This window comes from Lepisma saccharinum, chromosome 9, assembly GCF_977018435.1.
Source record: "Lepisma saccharinum chromosome 9, izLepSacc3.1, whole genome shotgun sequence".
Lineage (NCBI taxonomy): Eukaryota > Metazoa > Arthropoda > Insecta > Zygentoma > Lepismatidae > Lepisma > Lepisma saccharinum.
The window spans coordinates 68,971,759-68,988,973 of record NC_139237.1 but is presented as its reverse complement, the minus strand read 5'-3'; the positions used below and the strand labels follow the sequence as shown (position 1 = coordinate 68,988,973).

The 17,215-nt window shown below is 39.1% G+C and overlaps 1 protein-coding gene across 1 annotated transcript in view; it reads left to right on the top strand.

Annotated features, from left to right (window-relative positions):
* LOC145992117 (zinc finger CCHC domain-containing protein 8 homolog) overlaps positions 1 to 9,361 on the top strand; it is a 31,306-nt gene extending 21,945 nt beyond the window's left edge. Inside the window, exons 7-8 of the mRNA XM_083128363.1 lie at positions 1,060 to 1,220; positions 7,941 to 9,361. Coding sequence (XP_082984489.1) covers positions 1,060 to 1,220; positions 7,941 to 8,306 — 527 coding nt within the window. The 3' untranslated portion in view covers positions 8,307 to 9,361. The remainder of the gene's footprint in view (positions 1 to 1,059; positions 1,221 to 7,940) is intronic.
* Positions 9,362 to 17,215: the final 7,854 nt, after the last annotated feature.

Here is a 17,215-nt window from a genome sequence, read left to right as displayed (position 1 = left end):
ATGAATTTTTCTCTGTAGACATGAAAAAATCCAACTTTTATTAATCCAGATCCCATTCAATTTATACATATTTATAAATGCCCTGAGGTAAGTTCTTCACAGTCTAGCTTTAATTTTTATCGAGAAAGGAAAGAAAGCTGCGTAGAAAAAAAAAACAGAATTCTCTCAATCTGTTTACTTTGTTAGCGTCCTTTTCAGGACACTCTATCTGACAGAGAGAAATATTATTGCAAGATAAGATATCTTAAAATTGATTTAGGTAAATTTGAATTTGAAATTCTTATACAGTTAACAATTTTTTCGTAGATTAGTATATCCTGTAACATTTTTGACTTGTGTTTGTAGAAGTATTTCAAATCTGAGTATGGAAAATGGCATATGTAAAGTACGCACCTTATATTAAATATTTGAAGTATATGTACATGTATATACCATTTAATTGAATTGAATTATAATTTTTGGATACATTGCAATCACACAGACCCTTTATATTATTAATATACTTGTGTGTAAGGGTGGTGAGAGATGGTGATACATAAGGTTGAAATAGAGAAAACATCTGCTTATACCCTCGAATTTTGGAAAGTTCACCTTGAAAACTGGGAAGTATACGTTAGTTTTATCATGGTACTAGAATTCTACAAACTCTTTTCGGTGACAGAAACATCATCTACAGGGAGATACAGGTGTAACATATGGCCACTGGGGCCTATTCAACTCCCAGGAAAACACTGGCATCAGTGCTTCTACCTCAATTGGCATCCATGGTGGTGACTTCGAGTTTTTTTATTTGGTGAAAAATTATAACCAGCATCACATTTTCATTAATCTAATGAATGCTATAACTTTTACGTAAAGGAAGAATGTCTTTCAGGCTTATCAAACCGTTATCTGGGAAAACACTAGGGCTGTACAGCTTCCAATGTTTTGGTATTTGGTATCTGAAAGTAGTGCTTGAGATTGACTAACTGCGTCAGTGTTTGCTATTTCATTTTTCCTCTTTCTTTCTCTTTAATACATATATATGTAAATAATATCTGTTTTGTTGACAATTGACAGCCCCAGAGCCAATTCCTGTGGAAGAGTTTGAAGACAATTGCCGGTTCATTCCTCCGCTGCCGAAGGAGACGCCACCCAGAGCCCCTCCACCACCACCAGCATCCACAGACAGTGAGTCAGAAGTTTGCGAGATTGTGAACTTGGGTTCACCTTTCTCAACTGTAAGTATTTTCTCTTTCGTAAAAATAAAATGGTGTGAGGACATTGTTTTTCACTTCTTTTATTAGTATTATTGGGAGAAAAGCAATGCCAAATAATAAAATTCAAATCAAATATTCATTCATTTTATGAAATTTGATGTATTCTATATCCCCTCCAAGCTATGGTCTTACCACCGCGATGCCACCCGAAAAAAATGCCAGGTTGCAGAGGTTGTGGAAATATTGGGTCGGTGCATAAGTTTGTACCGTTTTGTTATGGGTTGGCAACACTGTGTTGCCAAGAGTCCCTTGTTCATTATTCCATTGTTTTTGCTTAGTTTGTAGTTTTGTGTTCGTGAAAACACAGTGTATTCTAATTCTGAGTACATTTTGCCTATTTTGTGGACGAAACAAGATGGAGTGTCAAGTGGACAAAGTTGAACATTTCCAACACATTCTGTTCGAGTTTAACCAAGGATCAAGTGTAGCTGTAGGAAGTATTTCCTAATGAAGCTGCTCTTGACTCAAAAAAATTTGTGCTGTGTACGGAGCTAATGCCATATTCTGAAAACACAGCAGTTCTACAGTCAAGGTATAAAACTCCTCCCCCAACATTGGCAGATGGTCATTGACAATGGAGGCGACTACATTACTGACTGTGTGAGTGTTGTGACTGTGTATTTCCAGACTACAATAACAATGTTTCATCTTACCATTTGTGTATTTGTGTTAATTAATTACTGTATTCCTGTTAACGTATGTTATAAAATGCTACAAACTTTTGCACCGACCCAATATTTTCTGAGGCAGTCATGATATATAGGGTCCGGCAACTGAAACTGATGGTTTTTTAGTTACAAATAAAAACAAAACTCTTTCATGCAATGAAGTCAATGTAATACTACATCCCAAATCATTTTAGGAAAATTGCAGGAGTGGCAGTTCCTTGACAAGGACAGTTCATTTTTTTGAATAGTACACCTGTGAGGTGCGGCAACTATATCTGATGGTTTTTAAATCAACACTGAATGGAACTGCATGTTCCCAGTCAGAATACCATTTTACTGTGGGTAAGGAACTTCAAGGAGACTGCACCAACAATGAAAAGAACACCTGGTGGACATCGTAAGGATCGCACTCCCAAGAACATCGAACGAGTTTGCGTCTTAGATTTGAGTAGTCATTCAAAAAATAAACTGTTCTTGTCAAGTAACTGCACGAAACTTCCACTCATGCTATTTTCCTTAAATGCTTTGAGATGCAGTACAACATGTATTAAATTGACTTCATTGCAAGAATGAGTTTTGTTTTTATTTGTAATTAAAATTCTGCCAGGTTCAGTTGCTCCACCCTGTATATAGTCCTAATTACTATACAGGAATGCATATTTGAGCTTAAAAGACATTTTTTTTGTTCCCTGGTATGGGTGATAAGGGGACAGACCGGTTGACAGGGTGGTTCCTCACTGCTCCAAGGCACTCTCGCTGTTTTCCATGTATGTTGTTGCAAAGTGCCTCAATGTAAAAAAATAAAATGAAGCCCTGAGCAGTGATTTCTTTTGCCTTGTCCTTTGGGGAGGTAGGTCATCTCCTGACTCCTTTGACCACTCTTGGGGGAAGCTAGTGAGGTTAGTCCTTCATGTAATAGTTCTCATCACCCACAAATTTTGCCATCTCCCTGTTTTTAACACTTGGACCTCCCCCCCCCCATTCTTTCAGCACCTATGGCAATTGTGTCCTCCTTGTCACATGTGTCCAACTGTGCAAATTATTTATCAATGTATCAAAAAGATGAAATGAGGTTCTCAACAGAAGTTGCCAATGGGGATGGCCCCTCCAACCCTCATTTTAATAGATCCTTGTCAACCTGTGTAAAAAACACTGCCTTAATGAAAGTCCCGAGATAAGTGCAGAAATGTTGCCACCTGTTCAAGTGTGATCTGAATGTTTATGCAAGTGTAATTCAACAAGCAAGAAGAATGAATTTATATTAATAGAAATGCAAAAAGTGTGATAAATTAAATACTATTTGCAAATATATGTGGCTGACAGAATTATTGTCGTATTTAACTCTTTCGCTGCAGGATTTTGGCACACTAATATAGCTTTCGCTGCATAGTGTTCTGGGCAAATATTCAAGAATTGCATAAATTTATGAAAGGAAAGTATTCTTAACCTTTTGGCGCCCAAGGCCATTTTCACATGTAAGCCTCTCGGTACCGAGCCGATTTTGAGCAAAATGCAGAGTTTCAATTAAATGAGTGTAGATCGGAGACTAATTGCCCTAGAGAGATGAGTGATATACCGTTGTACGCGGAATGAACCAGAGATTCAGACGATATATAATTTATGCACATTCGGCGTATATATGGAGGGGGAAAGGGGGAAATCCCCTGAAAATACTTTTTCTTTTAAAAAATGGGGTTTCGTCCCCCTGAAAAAAAGGATATGAAAAGTTCAAAATGCACATAGAAATCATCGCTGGAATGTAAGAAACAGAAAAATATTTGCATCATTGTCGTATGACCAATGTAACTTGAGTTGTACCCCCAAAAGGAATGGTGGGCACGCCACTGATTCAAGCTTCAAAATGCAGCGGTACCTTGAAATGACTATAGCTCGGAAACTAAATGCCCTATAGATATGAAAGATATACCGTTGTACGCAGAATGAATCACAGATTTAGACGATATATAATTTATGCACATTCGGCGTACATATGGAGGGGGAAAGGGGGGAAATCCCCTAAAAAATACTTTTCTTTAAAAAAAAATGGTGTTTCCCCCTCCGAAAAAATGTCAATGCACAAAATGCAAAATTTATGCAAATTTGGCGTATATATGGGGGAAAGGAGAAAACCCCCAAAAATTATTTTATAAAATTGTCACTTCACCCAAAAAATGTCCTCGCACTTGGGCACAAAACGACACCTACGCACAACATTCACGGACGAAAAGCTAGAACGCAGTGAAAAATGAGCGGCGATTCTTGCAGCTGCTTGAAATTCTATTTTTAGACAATGCAGGGTAACCCCTGTCGCAACTTGTGGACACTTGTGCTAAAAAAAAAATGTTTCCTTCAGTGTGCTTCGAAATTCCATTCTCACAATGCAGATTCAACAACCAGTCTTCCCCCTCCCCCACCCTGCACCCCCTGCATGCACCCTCACGGAAATCTTTCATTTTGACATCGGATACTGATAAACAAGTTTCCTTCGAATGCAGTTAACAGACGGGAGTGAAAAGCATTGCTTTAGAACAACAAAGCCTGTCTTCCTTTATCGGCAAAAATTTGACGTTGAAAAGAGCCGCAAAAGAGAAGTACCTTTTCCCGCCTTTTCCCCTCCATTTTCATGAAGACAAAAAAAAATGCAAAAAAAACATTTCTGTTAAATACATGTGTTAGGAACAATATAAAAAAATAAAATTGAAATTCTAGCCAAAAATAGAAACGTTATAACGTAAAAACTACGACCTTGACACAGCGTCTCGATCGAGACGCTTGGGCGGCAAAAGGTTAAAGTACTGATATGAATTCTTCCACTATTCTTTGAAAAAAAGGCATAGCAGGAGTCCCGTCCCCTTGGTGTGAAATTTTCATTGTTATTGAATTTGCTACAGTGGCGTTCCAAAAGGGGGGGTTGGGGGTTGGTATAACCCTTCCTTTTGGTCCTTCATTCGTAAAAAAGATAATGTTAAAAGCAGGATGGATAGTGATATGAGGGCTGACTACTAAAAAAAAGTATAAAAATAAAAAATCTTGGGCATGCCATTGGGCAGATAAATAATCCTTGTTGCCAGTGTTGTTTACGTACACACGGCAGTAAATCTTTTTCATTTGTTCATAACCAAAGCAAGTTATTTCCTTGTAAAATAGTACAAATGACAGAGACTAGATGGCAGCATTTTCTGGTAATGCTATTTCTTTGTTCGCTCGACACCAGCAGTGACGAGAATATTCAAAATCCACTGCAGTAGCTTTCCGTAAGTTACGCATATTGAAGCAAATCGACTAAAGTTGCTTGCCACAGCGAAAGAGTTAACAGTTACCTTTATCAGCAAATACTGATTCAGAACCAACCAATTAATCTGTCTCATTCTTATACAATATAAATGTTCCCACTAAGTTGGAAATCGTGGAAAAGTCAGATTTTTTTTAAAATTTTTTTTTAAAAAATTTTAAAAGCTTGAAAAGTAAATGAATATTAAATATACGAGGGTCATTCGGAAAGGTACCGCCATTTGGCTGTAAATAAAAAACCACATAGATACAAAAGATTTTACTTTATGTCTGATAGGTACAGCTGTCCTCTATTTTTCAACATAGTCGCCATGTAAATTCAAGCACTTGTCATAGCATTTCACCAACTTACCAATCCCTTCTGCATAAAACTCGGCCGCCTGTGAATTCAACCAACCTGTCACAGCATTTTGAGATACTCTTCATCAGTGAAGTGCTGTGCCCCAAGCCACTTCGTCATGTGAGTGAACAGATGAAAATCAGGAGGAGCCAAGTCCAGGATGTATGGGGGATGATCAAAAATGTCCCATTTGAATTGGTGCAAAAGGTCTTGTGTTTGCCGAGCAGTGTGAAGGTGAGCATTGTCATGCACAAATACAACCCCAGATGTCAGCAGACCGTGACGTTTGTTCTGGATAGCTCTTCTCAGTTTCTGCAAAGTGTTACAGTAAACTTCAGAAGTGATTGTCATACCACGTTCCATGAATTCGACAAGCAAGATTCCCTTAGCTTCCCTAAACACGGCAGCCATAACTTTCCTCGCTGACAAAGTTTGACGGGCTTTCCTCGGCTTGTTTGGAGAACCGGTATGACCCCATGCCATTGACTGTTGTTTTGTCTCAGCATTCACATACGCCACCCAAGTCTCGTTGCCAGTCACTATTCTGTTCATAAAGTCCTCCCCTTCCGTGTTGTACCAGGAAAGAAAGTCTAAGGCAGAGACCATTCGACTGGTTTTGTGGATCTCCGTGAGAATTTTCGGGACCCACCGAGCACAGAACTTCTGGTAGCCTAATTTTACAACACAGAAGTGTTCGTAAATTTTTCAAAAAGTTCCGAGATTGTGAATAGACAGTTCTCATGAACTTTGTCGTCAATTTTTTTGACGAGATCATCACTCACTACAGAAGGCCTACCACTGCTAGGTTCATCATGAATGTTTGTTCTTCCTGCTTTGAAAAATCGGATCCACTGATGCACAACACCTTCATCCATAATGTTTGGGCCGTGTACAGCACACAATTCACGATGAATGTCTGCCACTGACAGATTTTGTGCACAAAGAAATCTTTTCACCCCGCGTACCTCGCATTTGGCGAGATTTTCGATGACAGCACACATTTTGTGACATTATAACCAGCACACATGCGGCACTATGATGTTCTCACTATCACAGCTGGAAGCTTACTGAATCACAGATTGCGTGATGTAACAACGGTTGTTCTCTGGCCACTACTACTAGTGCCATGCCACAATGGCAGCGGTTACTTTCCGAATTACCCTTGTAGTTTTCTGGTGCAGTGGTCCCTCTCATAATGAATGCAATGCAGTCCAGTACAGCGTTCATTACGCAGGATGTTATTGACCATAGGTTACTACAGGAATAATTTTAATCTATTCTCGACCCCAGTCAAAATTTGCAAAACCCTAAAAAAATTGAAGGGGAAATAAAAAGAAAACATATTTTTTTCAATGTTTACTTGCTGCTGGCAGTGTCCTACATGTGTGAAATTTCTGTATGTGGTAACAGTGCTATGCGTGAATATGGTTTTATTCTTTCTGTTATTTTGTCTTTCAATGCTTTGGTTAGTCTTTCTTGTATTGCATTTATAACAATAGTTTTTTTACATGAATTGTAGCCAGGCTGCTGCTTGTGTGTAAGGTACAGTACCATGCGTGTGTGCTGAAGGGTTAATCATCATTGGGAACCTGGAATTGTTGAAACTGGTGAATGGAGTGAGAATAAACATTTGAGACATTGTAGTACTGAATTTGGTTTGGGCTGGCATAAATGTTCACAAGTATATATTGTATAAAGATTTGGCAGTTATTTTCTAGTGTATGGTTTCTAATGCAATAATGTGTGTGTAATGTATTTTTCTAATAGCGGGGAGCCAGGTTTTTATTAAGCATCCCTGGGTTGGTGTTGAGAACAGCAGGGGTGGGTACTATTGAGTACACCTCTCTTGATAGGCTCTCTGATGTGGATCCAACTTGCATGACTATTTTTGCATGGTGGTTTATTGTGTCTCCTTCGTCGATGAGGTGACAAGTGAGGCACATTTGTCTCCTTCCAAGTCAGTGGTCTGCATCATGCTCATTGAGCCTATCTTCCAGCCGGCACTTGGCCATACCCATGCACTTTCTTCCACAGGTGCAGGAGATCACATAAGACAGCACTTCTTACATTCCGGTTGGTGTAACAGAGCTTGAAGTGGGTTAGGTGGGAGCCTATGTAAGGAGGGCGTTGGTCACCTATTTTGAAATTTTATTTTGTTAAGAATTTTTTGTTGGTTAGGCCAGGATACTAGGGAGGCCAATCCACTTTTCTTCTGGTTGAGTCCAGGAGGTGGTTGCCTATTGTAGCCATTACTGATGCCAATGTTGGTACCAGGCAGGTGGCAAAAACGATTGCGATAATAATAATAATAAGAGAAGAAGAAGGTGCAGAAAACTTGAAGTGGATGAGGATGGTTCACGAGTCTTTCTTTCTTGTTCACAGGGACCAAGCAGCCAGTCATCATCCCGAGCACCATCTCCTTCTTTATCAGATTTGGAAACTAAGAAGAAACTGCTGCTGGCGGAACTGGACAACGGCGGCTCGAGCACGAAGGAAGAAGCTACTGAAAGTCCAAGTACTCCTATCCGCTCGTTCGGAGTCGTGAAAACCGTAGAGTACGGAACACCAATTTTTAACAGCGTTTCATCGTACACAGCACTACCAGACCCTGTTAAGTTCTCAAAGGATATATGCGACGTGATTAACTTTGAAAATCTTCCCGATTCGACAGGAAAGTATGAGAAGATGGTTGGACTTATAGGAAAGGTAAGGACTGTAGTGACACGAATTCAACAAGACGACAAATGACATGAGTTTATCTGAAAAAAAAAATGAAAAAAATCCATGTTTCGATCAGGAAAGCAGGATTTTTTTTAAGTGCAAAGTGCTGCAGGAGGAAGATTTTGAAATCAAATAAATGTGAACTGTGTAATTAAAAGTAAATATTAAGTATTGACAGTACAAAAATGTAATTAAATATAAAAAAAAAACATTCCTTGAGTGCGATATATGCATAGACATTAGTAGAGAGCATGTCCTCCTTTGATTAATATGTTGTTGTTTTTTTTTAAAAAAAAAGAAAAACAGCTTGTCAGGCAAGTTTTAAATTTTTACTTCATTTTACATATTTTATTTCCTTTTCTTTTATATAAGTTGAATGGAAAAATATAAATTCTAATCCTATTTTTTTCTGAACATTTAAATGTTTTACATGTTGAATTAGTAATTAAATGTGTTCAAGAATTTGGATAATATTGAGTTAATTTGTTGAGGGACAGGGGGGACAATTGACAGCATATGAGTGTACTGCCATAAATCACTTTCTCCAAGCAAACTGTGTACAGCAAACTTTTAAAAACAAGTAGGTTTATAAGTAGTTTGTGAACTTGATGATAAACTTGCACATTAAATAGATTTTTAGATATGATTGGAAATCATGTCATGCAGTCTTTATTTATGCCCTTCATCAAAATACACCATGATTCATTTAGCCTACCCTCAATGAAATTTTTTTTACATCATTGTTTGTAGGGATGAGATATTTGTGATATACTTGATTAGTATTGCAGTGTACCAATTCCAAGGCTTATGTAAAAAAAATTAGGTCAATTAGAATAATTTTTTAAAATGTACTATTGTATGTGCCTGTTTCACTCTCTACATAGTCATTGTTCTTTTCTGAACCTTTTTTGTACTGAGAAACAAATTTTTGTATGCATGAAAAGCATAAAAATCTTCCACCTAGGAATTAAACCACATTAGCTCTTCAGCTTTATACTACTTGCGTTGGTTATTTTGCATGCTGTTTACCATATCCTAATTCTTCAGCAGTTATTGTGTATCCCTTGAAATGTCCAGAAATTCAATGCTTGTCAGTGCTCGAAAAGGGGGGGGAGGATTGGGATGGTATCCCCCTCCAGCTAGCAAAAGTTTCTCAAAGCATCCTCTCCACCTGTCTCATTGCCACTGTATTAAACCATAGGAGCACTCCCCCCAGCTAACATTTTCCACTTCAAGCACTGATGCTATTAACATTGATTGAGCCAAGCATATTAAATTATTGACACTTGATCCAGGTTTTGAGTCCTGGCCTTGGTATGGTTGTTCTTTGTGAGTGTATGGTTGTCAATTTTGTCTAATCATCACTCATCCTCATTATTGTGATCACCAGGTGTGCCTGTTAATAATTCTTAATTGATCTGAAAGAAAACAAGTGTATCTGGGGAGAAAGGTAACAAATGCTTTATTCAAAGTATGTGCGATCGCTAGCTATACGTTTTGCCCATCTGTCCCTCAAATTGTGGATGCCCTACCAGAAAAATTGTTCACATTTTGAGGTGATCCAGTCAGCAAGCCATTGTTCGACATCTTCGTAATTGTTGAAGTGTTGCTGGGAAAGTGAGTAAGACATTGATGAAAACAAGTGGTAGTCCGAAGGGGCTAAGTCTGGTGCATATGGCAGGTGGGGCAAGAATTCCCAGCCAAGTGCAGAAATGGTGTGTCTCACACCTTTCGCTGTGTGTGATGAGGCGTTGTCGTGCTGCAAAATCACTTTTCCATGTCATGTTGCCCAATTTGGATCTTTCCCATGGTATAAAGACGATCAGATATGGTTTGGCAACCAACATTTAACTTCTCTGCCAGTTGTTGTTGCGTTTGCGTATCGTCTTCGTCCAACAGTGCTTGCAATTCGGTGTCTTAGAATTTTTTCGGCTGGCCCAGGCGATCTTTGTCTTTCAAGTTTAAATCACCACTTTTGAATTGTTGATTGAACAAGAAAAGCAGGATGTGTCGCACATGCTCCTTATTTCGTTTGAAGGTCGACATGTTTACCACACAAACCCAATATCACGATCACTCGCACTCGGTTGCATATCCACGGCATTTTGACAGGTACTGTCCTGGCAACACACTGACATAACAGTTGTGACTGTGCACCAACCCTTGCTTCCAGCGCCATCCAGTGACGAAATTAAGAATTATTAACCAGCACACCTGGTAGCCGAAATGAAATGGCAACTTTTTGCAATCACGTGCTCAATATGGCTATGAACCCTCCCCTTTCACCCCCCTTTGTGAATGTTCCTTAAACTCACGATACCACTGTCTGACTTTTCTGTTGCTCATTACTAAAACCACATATTTATCGTGAATGAAAGATCAAGATTTTGATAGAGAAACTAGACACATTTCGGGATCAAAAGTGGTGTCTAAAATGGCATTTCACTGTTAAAATGGTGAACATAACCAACCATAAATTTGATTTTCAGAACTACCCTTATTAAACCTTTTCCTTCTAATAGCGCATCTATGAATGTCTAATTTTGCTTCCCAAATATTTGCAGTAGATTTAATCAATTTTCTTAGAATTCCTTCCAGAGCATTCACATGAATCTTCACGCACTTTGCTTTTGCTCTTGTCCAGATATTATCACTAGTTTAATAGACTTACATAATCACAAAACTATTGGGAATATGTAACAAAAGCAAACCACATGTAGATTTATGCGGGTGGTCTAAAATAAAATCTAAGCCGATGTAATTTTCGGATTTTGGAATATCATAGCAGTTGCTCAAAAGTAGAGGAAAATTTAAAAAATGAAGAATATGAACGGTCCACCCGAGCCTTAGAACACTGTGGTTACTCACTGGGTCTTCCTTGAATTCTGTGTGAATTATAGGGTCCAGAAATTCTGCATGAATTTTTCTCCATAAATGTGATAAGTTGCATCTTTTATTAATATAAATCTCATTGAATTTACACATATTTATAAATGCCCTGATGCATGTTTTACATGTTAGAAAAGAAAGCTGCATGGGAAATAAAACGAATTCTCAAATTCCATGTACTGTGTCAGTGTTCTTTGCAGAACAATCTATCTGACAGACAGATTATTGCAAGATAAGATATCTTGAAGTTGATAAGTTAAATTTGAGTTTGAAGTTCTTGTACAAATAACAATTTTCCGTTTAGTAGTGTATATGAGGGTCACTATTTATATTTTGAGCCTTGGCATCACTGATTGAAGTTAGGTGCGATTTGACGTTTGCACGGAATCGTCCGTCATTATTGACCATAACGTACTTCAAATGTTTTGTCAATAGCTTGATTTGTGTTGTTTATGTTGCCTTGGAGATTGCGCAACAACAATAAAATGGAATTAACTCGTGAACATTTTCGTGCGATGATTTTTTACGATTTTCGATGTGGATTATCAAGACCCACCAGCATATATAAAATATTACATGATCATTTAGCTGTGAGGAAGGTGTGTTCTCGTTGGATCCCACACAATTTGACAAAAACTCAAAAAGACGCTCGTGTAAATTGGTGCAAACAAATACTCAATAAATACAATCGTGGTGCTTCAAAAGAAGTATATAAGATTGTAACAGGTGACAAATCATGGATATATGCATATGAGCTGGAACGTAAACAGCAGTCGACTGTATGGGTGTTTCAAGATGAACCCAATCCAACAAAAGTTGTTCGCGCTCAAAGCACATCGAGACAAATGGTCGCCTGTTTTTTCGGGAAAACTGGTCATGTGGCAACTGTGCCTTTAGAGGAAGGTAGAACGGTCAACTCTTCGGTCAAATACGAAAAACAAACAAAAGCTGTCGGATCATTCTTTATCAAGACAATGCCAGCTGTCACACATCTCGTCTAACAACCGACTTTATGAACAGTCAAAAAATCGAATTGATGGGTCATCCACCATACAGTCCTGATTTGGCACACAATGACTTCTTCTTGTTCCCGAATGTCAAGAATAAATTGCGTGGATAACGATTTTCGTCGGCGGAAGACGCCGTTGATGAGTTCAAAAACCATATTATGGAGGTGTGTCAAGAAGATTGGAAAAACTGCTTTGACAAATGGTTCGAACGAATGCAAAAGTGTATTGACCATAAGGGAGAATACTTCGAAAAACAATAAAGCAGTTTTCAATGCCAAATTCCTGTTTTTTCATTGTTAGGCTCAAAATATAAATAGTGACCCGCGTATCACGTAATATTTGTTGCTTGTCTTTGTATTTCGAGTTTGAGTATGTGAAATTGCAAGTGTAAACTCTGCACTTTAAATTATAAATTATAAATATATATACACCATTAAATTTTTGGATGCATTGGAATGACACAGAGTCTTCATATTATTAATATACTATTTGTGTGTGTGTATGTGTGGGTAGTGAGAGGCAGTAATATGTAAGGTTGAAATAGAGAAAACACGGTGGCTCAGTCAGTAACGCGTCTGACTATCATACTAAAGGTCCCGGGTTCGATCCCCGGCCGGTTCAAATCCTTGAACGTTTCTAACGATGGAAGCAGCCACCCAGCGTCGAATAACATGGGTACCTGGGGGAAACCCTAGGGGGTAAAGGCAGTCAGGGGCATGATGCTGATCACATCACCCCCACTCACGACCCGATCAAGAAAGTGTGGGGCATTAACCCCACACCCCCTATTGGTGCTATGCACAGGGGAGCACTTTACTTTACTTTACTTATCTGCTTGTAGCATTGAATTTTTGGAAAGTTTGCCTTGAACAGCAGGAATTATATTTGAATTTTATCATGGTCGTAAAGTGGTTACCCTGTAAGAGTTTATTGTGCATTTTGAAGTTCATTCTGCATTGTGACAAAATAGGGTAGGAAAATGCACCTCACACCTTTCAAAAACATGATAAATGAAGATTATAGTGTGTTATTTCACGTCTCCATGAAAAACAAAATATGCTTGCCTCTACTCATTACATTAAGTCTCTAAATTTCACACAATTCATGGAGTATTTCAGTAGCACTATGCCCTTTTGTTTTGGGGGGAAAAAATCACTTTGCAGACCTCTGAAAGGTAAACAACAACAATCTGATTAGAAAATGTTATTAGTAGCCCAATGAAACCGTTAAGTTTTTTCACTGTGTAATCAACCCCATTGTTACCAACCATTTTGTTATGAGAAAACAGCCATTACTTGTGAAGTGCACCTTGTAACATGATTTAGAAGATTAATTGATTAACCTCTAGCTGCTGGGAGCCTTTTATGCATGTGCCGTCAGGAAGTTTTAGGTAGCCTTCAGACTGAAGTGACCAGCAACATTTGTCCCTTGCAAATGAGGGAGGTTATAAAATGGTAAAGTAAGGTTTTTTTGTTTTGAATGACTGCATTTTGGTGAGATACATGGCTTTTCAGTCTCTTTAACCGATTAACGCCCATGGGGGATCACACAAATATTGCTTCACTGAGAATAATGTATTGACAATTTTAATAATGTATTGACAATTTTTTTCTTCTTCACACATGGACAAGGTTTTTCTGGCATGACAAAACTAAAAAAACAGTTAAAACATAAATTTTAAATATATTTGTAGATACAGTTATGGTCAAAAATGCAATATTTTCATCAGTCAATTTTTCTAATTTTAAAAATAATTTTTAAATGTAATTGTATAAAGTTTTTAATTTTGATTTTTTTAACAGAGTATGTTTATTCTTTCTACATATCACCCTCATCAAGATCTTTATGTATATGAGACGCCATTTTGTTGTACAGCAAAATTTGTGGCATTGCCATGTAAAAAAAATCACCTTTCTGTGGACGTAAATTTCCCCTTTTGTGTAACAATAAGAGTTTGGTCTTTTATTTCAATGAACAATCCTCCCCATAGTAAGCATAATGAACTCTCATAAAATCAGCTATATTCTGCCTCGGATATCTCTGGAGCAAGGCCAAGAAAGGGGGGAACCTAGTGGGCAGAACAAAGCAGTACACGCTGTTGCGTAGGCTGGTAACTGCAGTTGCTTTCCTCCTCTCCATGCAATCCCACTCCCTCTCACATGTTCATGGGTAAAGCTGTCTTACGTCAATACTTGCACAGTGACTTGTTTTCGTTCCCTTCCTCCAGAGACACCCATAGATTTGCACAATCACACTATAAGTCATCAAATGCAACAATGGTGTTTCTCAGTTGAATCGTGTTAGATGCAACAATGAGTCGGCATATGTGTCTGATCTTGAATCAAGCTTTAGATCTTTTGGAAGACCCAGACTTTGGTGTTAGTGGCAGTGATTCAAATGAAGAACATAGTGGTACAATAGATATTGTGGAAATTATGCCAGAAGACGTGAACATTATTTCAACAAACAATTGGGAATTTGCGTTACAGGAACTGTTCGCATCAATCGAATGAGTAAGTAGCCAGTAAAAAGCAGACAAAACACTGAAGAAAGAACCTCGTGGCACACATGATTTTGGACTTGACATTAGCAGTGAGGTCCTCGCTATCACATGGAAAGGCAACAACATAGTGAAAGTGATGTCAAATCATCAGACACTGCATTCATTTCTGCAAGTGAAAAATGTCAAAGCCAATTGATAATAACAAATGCAATTGACATAGCTGAGGTCAATAGACTGTACTGTATTTATTACTTCAAGGCACTTCTCACTTTCCGTCGGATGATTGCTCGAACATATCATCAGCTGACCTTTTTAACTGACATCAAAATCCGAGCGAGACCATCTTATCATAAAGGACCAAAATGTGTTTTGCAGAATATTCGAAAAGATCTATTGGGACACTTCATACAAAGGACTGAAGAGGGAAAGAAAAGAAAATGTGGAGTTTGCAAGAATAATGTTGGAAAAGAGTGCAAGAAATGCAATGTTAGGTTTTCAAGTCGGTTGCTTCGAAGTGTGCCACAAATAGATATTTCAGTCGAAAACTTAGCTTGTTGATTGTTTTGACGTGGAACAAATAAAAAATTCTGTAATTAGAACAACATTACTGTGTGTTCATAATAATACATCTGTGTTGTTATCATTGTCAGTGACGACAATTTGGTTCCAAAACTGGGTAGGGCAAGGACAGTTTACTTTCCCTTGGTAGATAATGTTTAGAATACTGTGGGGACAATATTGACAAAAGTGGTGGGGCAACTGCCCCCCAAGCCTCCCACCCCACCCACAATCCCTGGAACTGAATGTTGTTATACATGTATGTTATATATATATAAATCAAAGAAGGAGAAAGGAAACTCTCAGCTTAATTGTAGCATCTTCAGAGTAAGAAGAAAGAGACTGAACCGGAGGTTGGAGCCCAGCAGAGTTGCCAGGTCTTGATCGAAGAGGAAGTGGTGCGTAGAACAGAAAAAACACTTTCTTCACCAGGCTTGCGAAAACTGAGTGGGTGGGATGGGCTGGGTTGGGAGGGATCGTCGGATGAGGTGGGGAAGTTACTGGGTAGTCTTGTTCAGGCCAGGTGGAGTGGTTGCACTCAAGGCTGATATATAGGCCCCTTATCTTTTGCGAACAGAGGTGTTGGCTGGTCGGGGTTAAAATATGGATGATCGCTACCCGGAAGCAATCATTGAGAGGGATGATGTGGTGGTTGGTATGGGCGGCGACTGTGAAGTCCAGATTGTTGGTGGAGGAGCGGTTGAGGGCAGTTGATGTTTCCCCCAGGTAAAAATCACCACAGATGTTGCAGGTGAGGATGTAGATCAGGTTTGAGGTGTGGCAGGTCCCTGTGGGATGGAGGGTAAATTTGCCAGGCCCTGTGCACCTGGAGGGGGTGTGAGGTAATGAGGATGGGGCAGGTTTTGCACCTAGGGCAGTTGCATTTATGGGCAGGGGGTGTTGGTTGTGTGGTGAAGGAGTGTTGTGGACCAGGATGTTTTGGAGGTTGGGGGGGGGGGGGTGGATTTGAAAACCACTCTGGGCTTGTTGGGAAATATGTTTTTGGTTTCAGGATCACTGTGGAGAATGGGGAGAAGAGAGAGTAGTGTGTACCTGATTTTGTTGAGGTGGGGATGATATTGGGTGATGAGTGCAGGTGGGTTGGTGGTAGTGGTGTGTGAGACAGCTTGCAATATTTGTTTGGTGACTAGGATGGAGGGATATCCACAGTTTACCAGGGCTTGGTGTAGGTGGAGGTTACAATTCTGGTGGGAGGTGGGTGAAGTTTTGAGGCGCTGTCCCCTGAGGGCCAGGGAGAATGGAATGCCTTTTTTGGTGTGGAACGGGTGGGAGCTGGAGAAGTGTAGTTATTGCATGTGGTTGGTGGGTTTTATGTGGATAAAGTTTGTCAGATGTCCTCACTCGATGTGCACATCCATATCCAAGAAGGTGATCTTATTGTGGGAGTGCGTCCAGGTGAATTTTATGGAACGGAAGTGATTACATTGGTCAGGAAAGCTGATAAGGATGTTTCTCCATGTGTCCAGATCATGAAGATGTCTTCGATGAAGCGGAGCCAGAGGAGGAGTTGGGTATCCAGGAACTCTTGCTCAAGTTTGCCCGTGAAGAGGTTTGCGTAGGATGGGGCTATTCTGGTACACATGGCTGTACCTCGGATCTCTAGGAAATGTTGGTTTTCAAAGATGAAATTGTAACATGTGAGGACAAGGTGGGTCAGGAAGTTGGTGCTGACTCTTCCAGGTATTTTACATAACTAACGATTTAACATGCTAAAAAATAAAGAGTTACACTTCAACTTTGTAAGTTAATCAAATGAATCACGTTTGTTGAACATTTTTGAAAATAAATGAAAGATCCTTTTTTTAACCCTTATGCACACGCGCTGGGGTGTAATCCACCCCAGACAGTCTCTCTTCTTTACTACGTTTAAAAGTGTTTTGTTTCTGTTGGTGGCCTTCCAGGTACCTTTCCGTTGTTTGCCCCTCTAGTCATTGACTCAAGGTCAATCAGTTTGC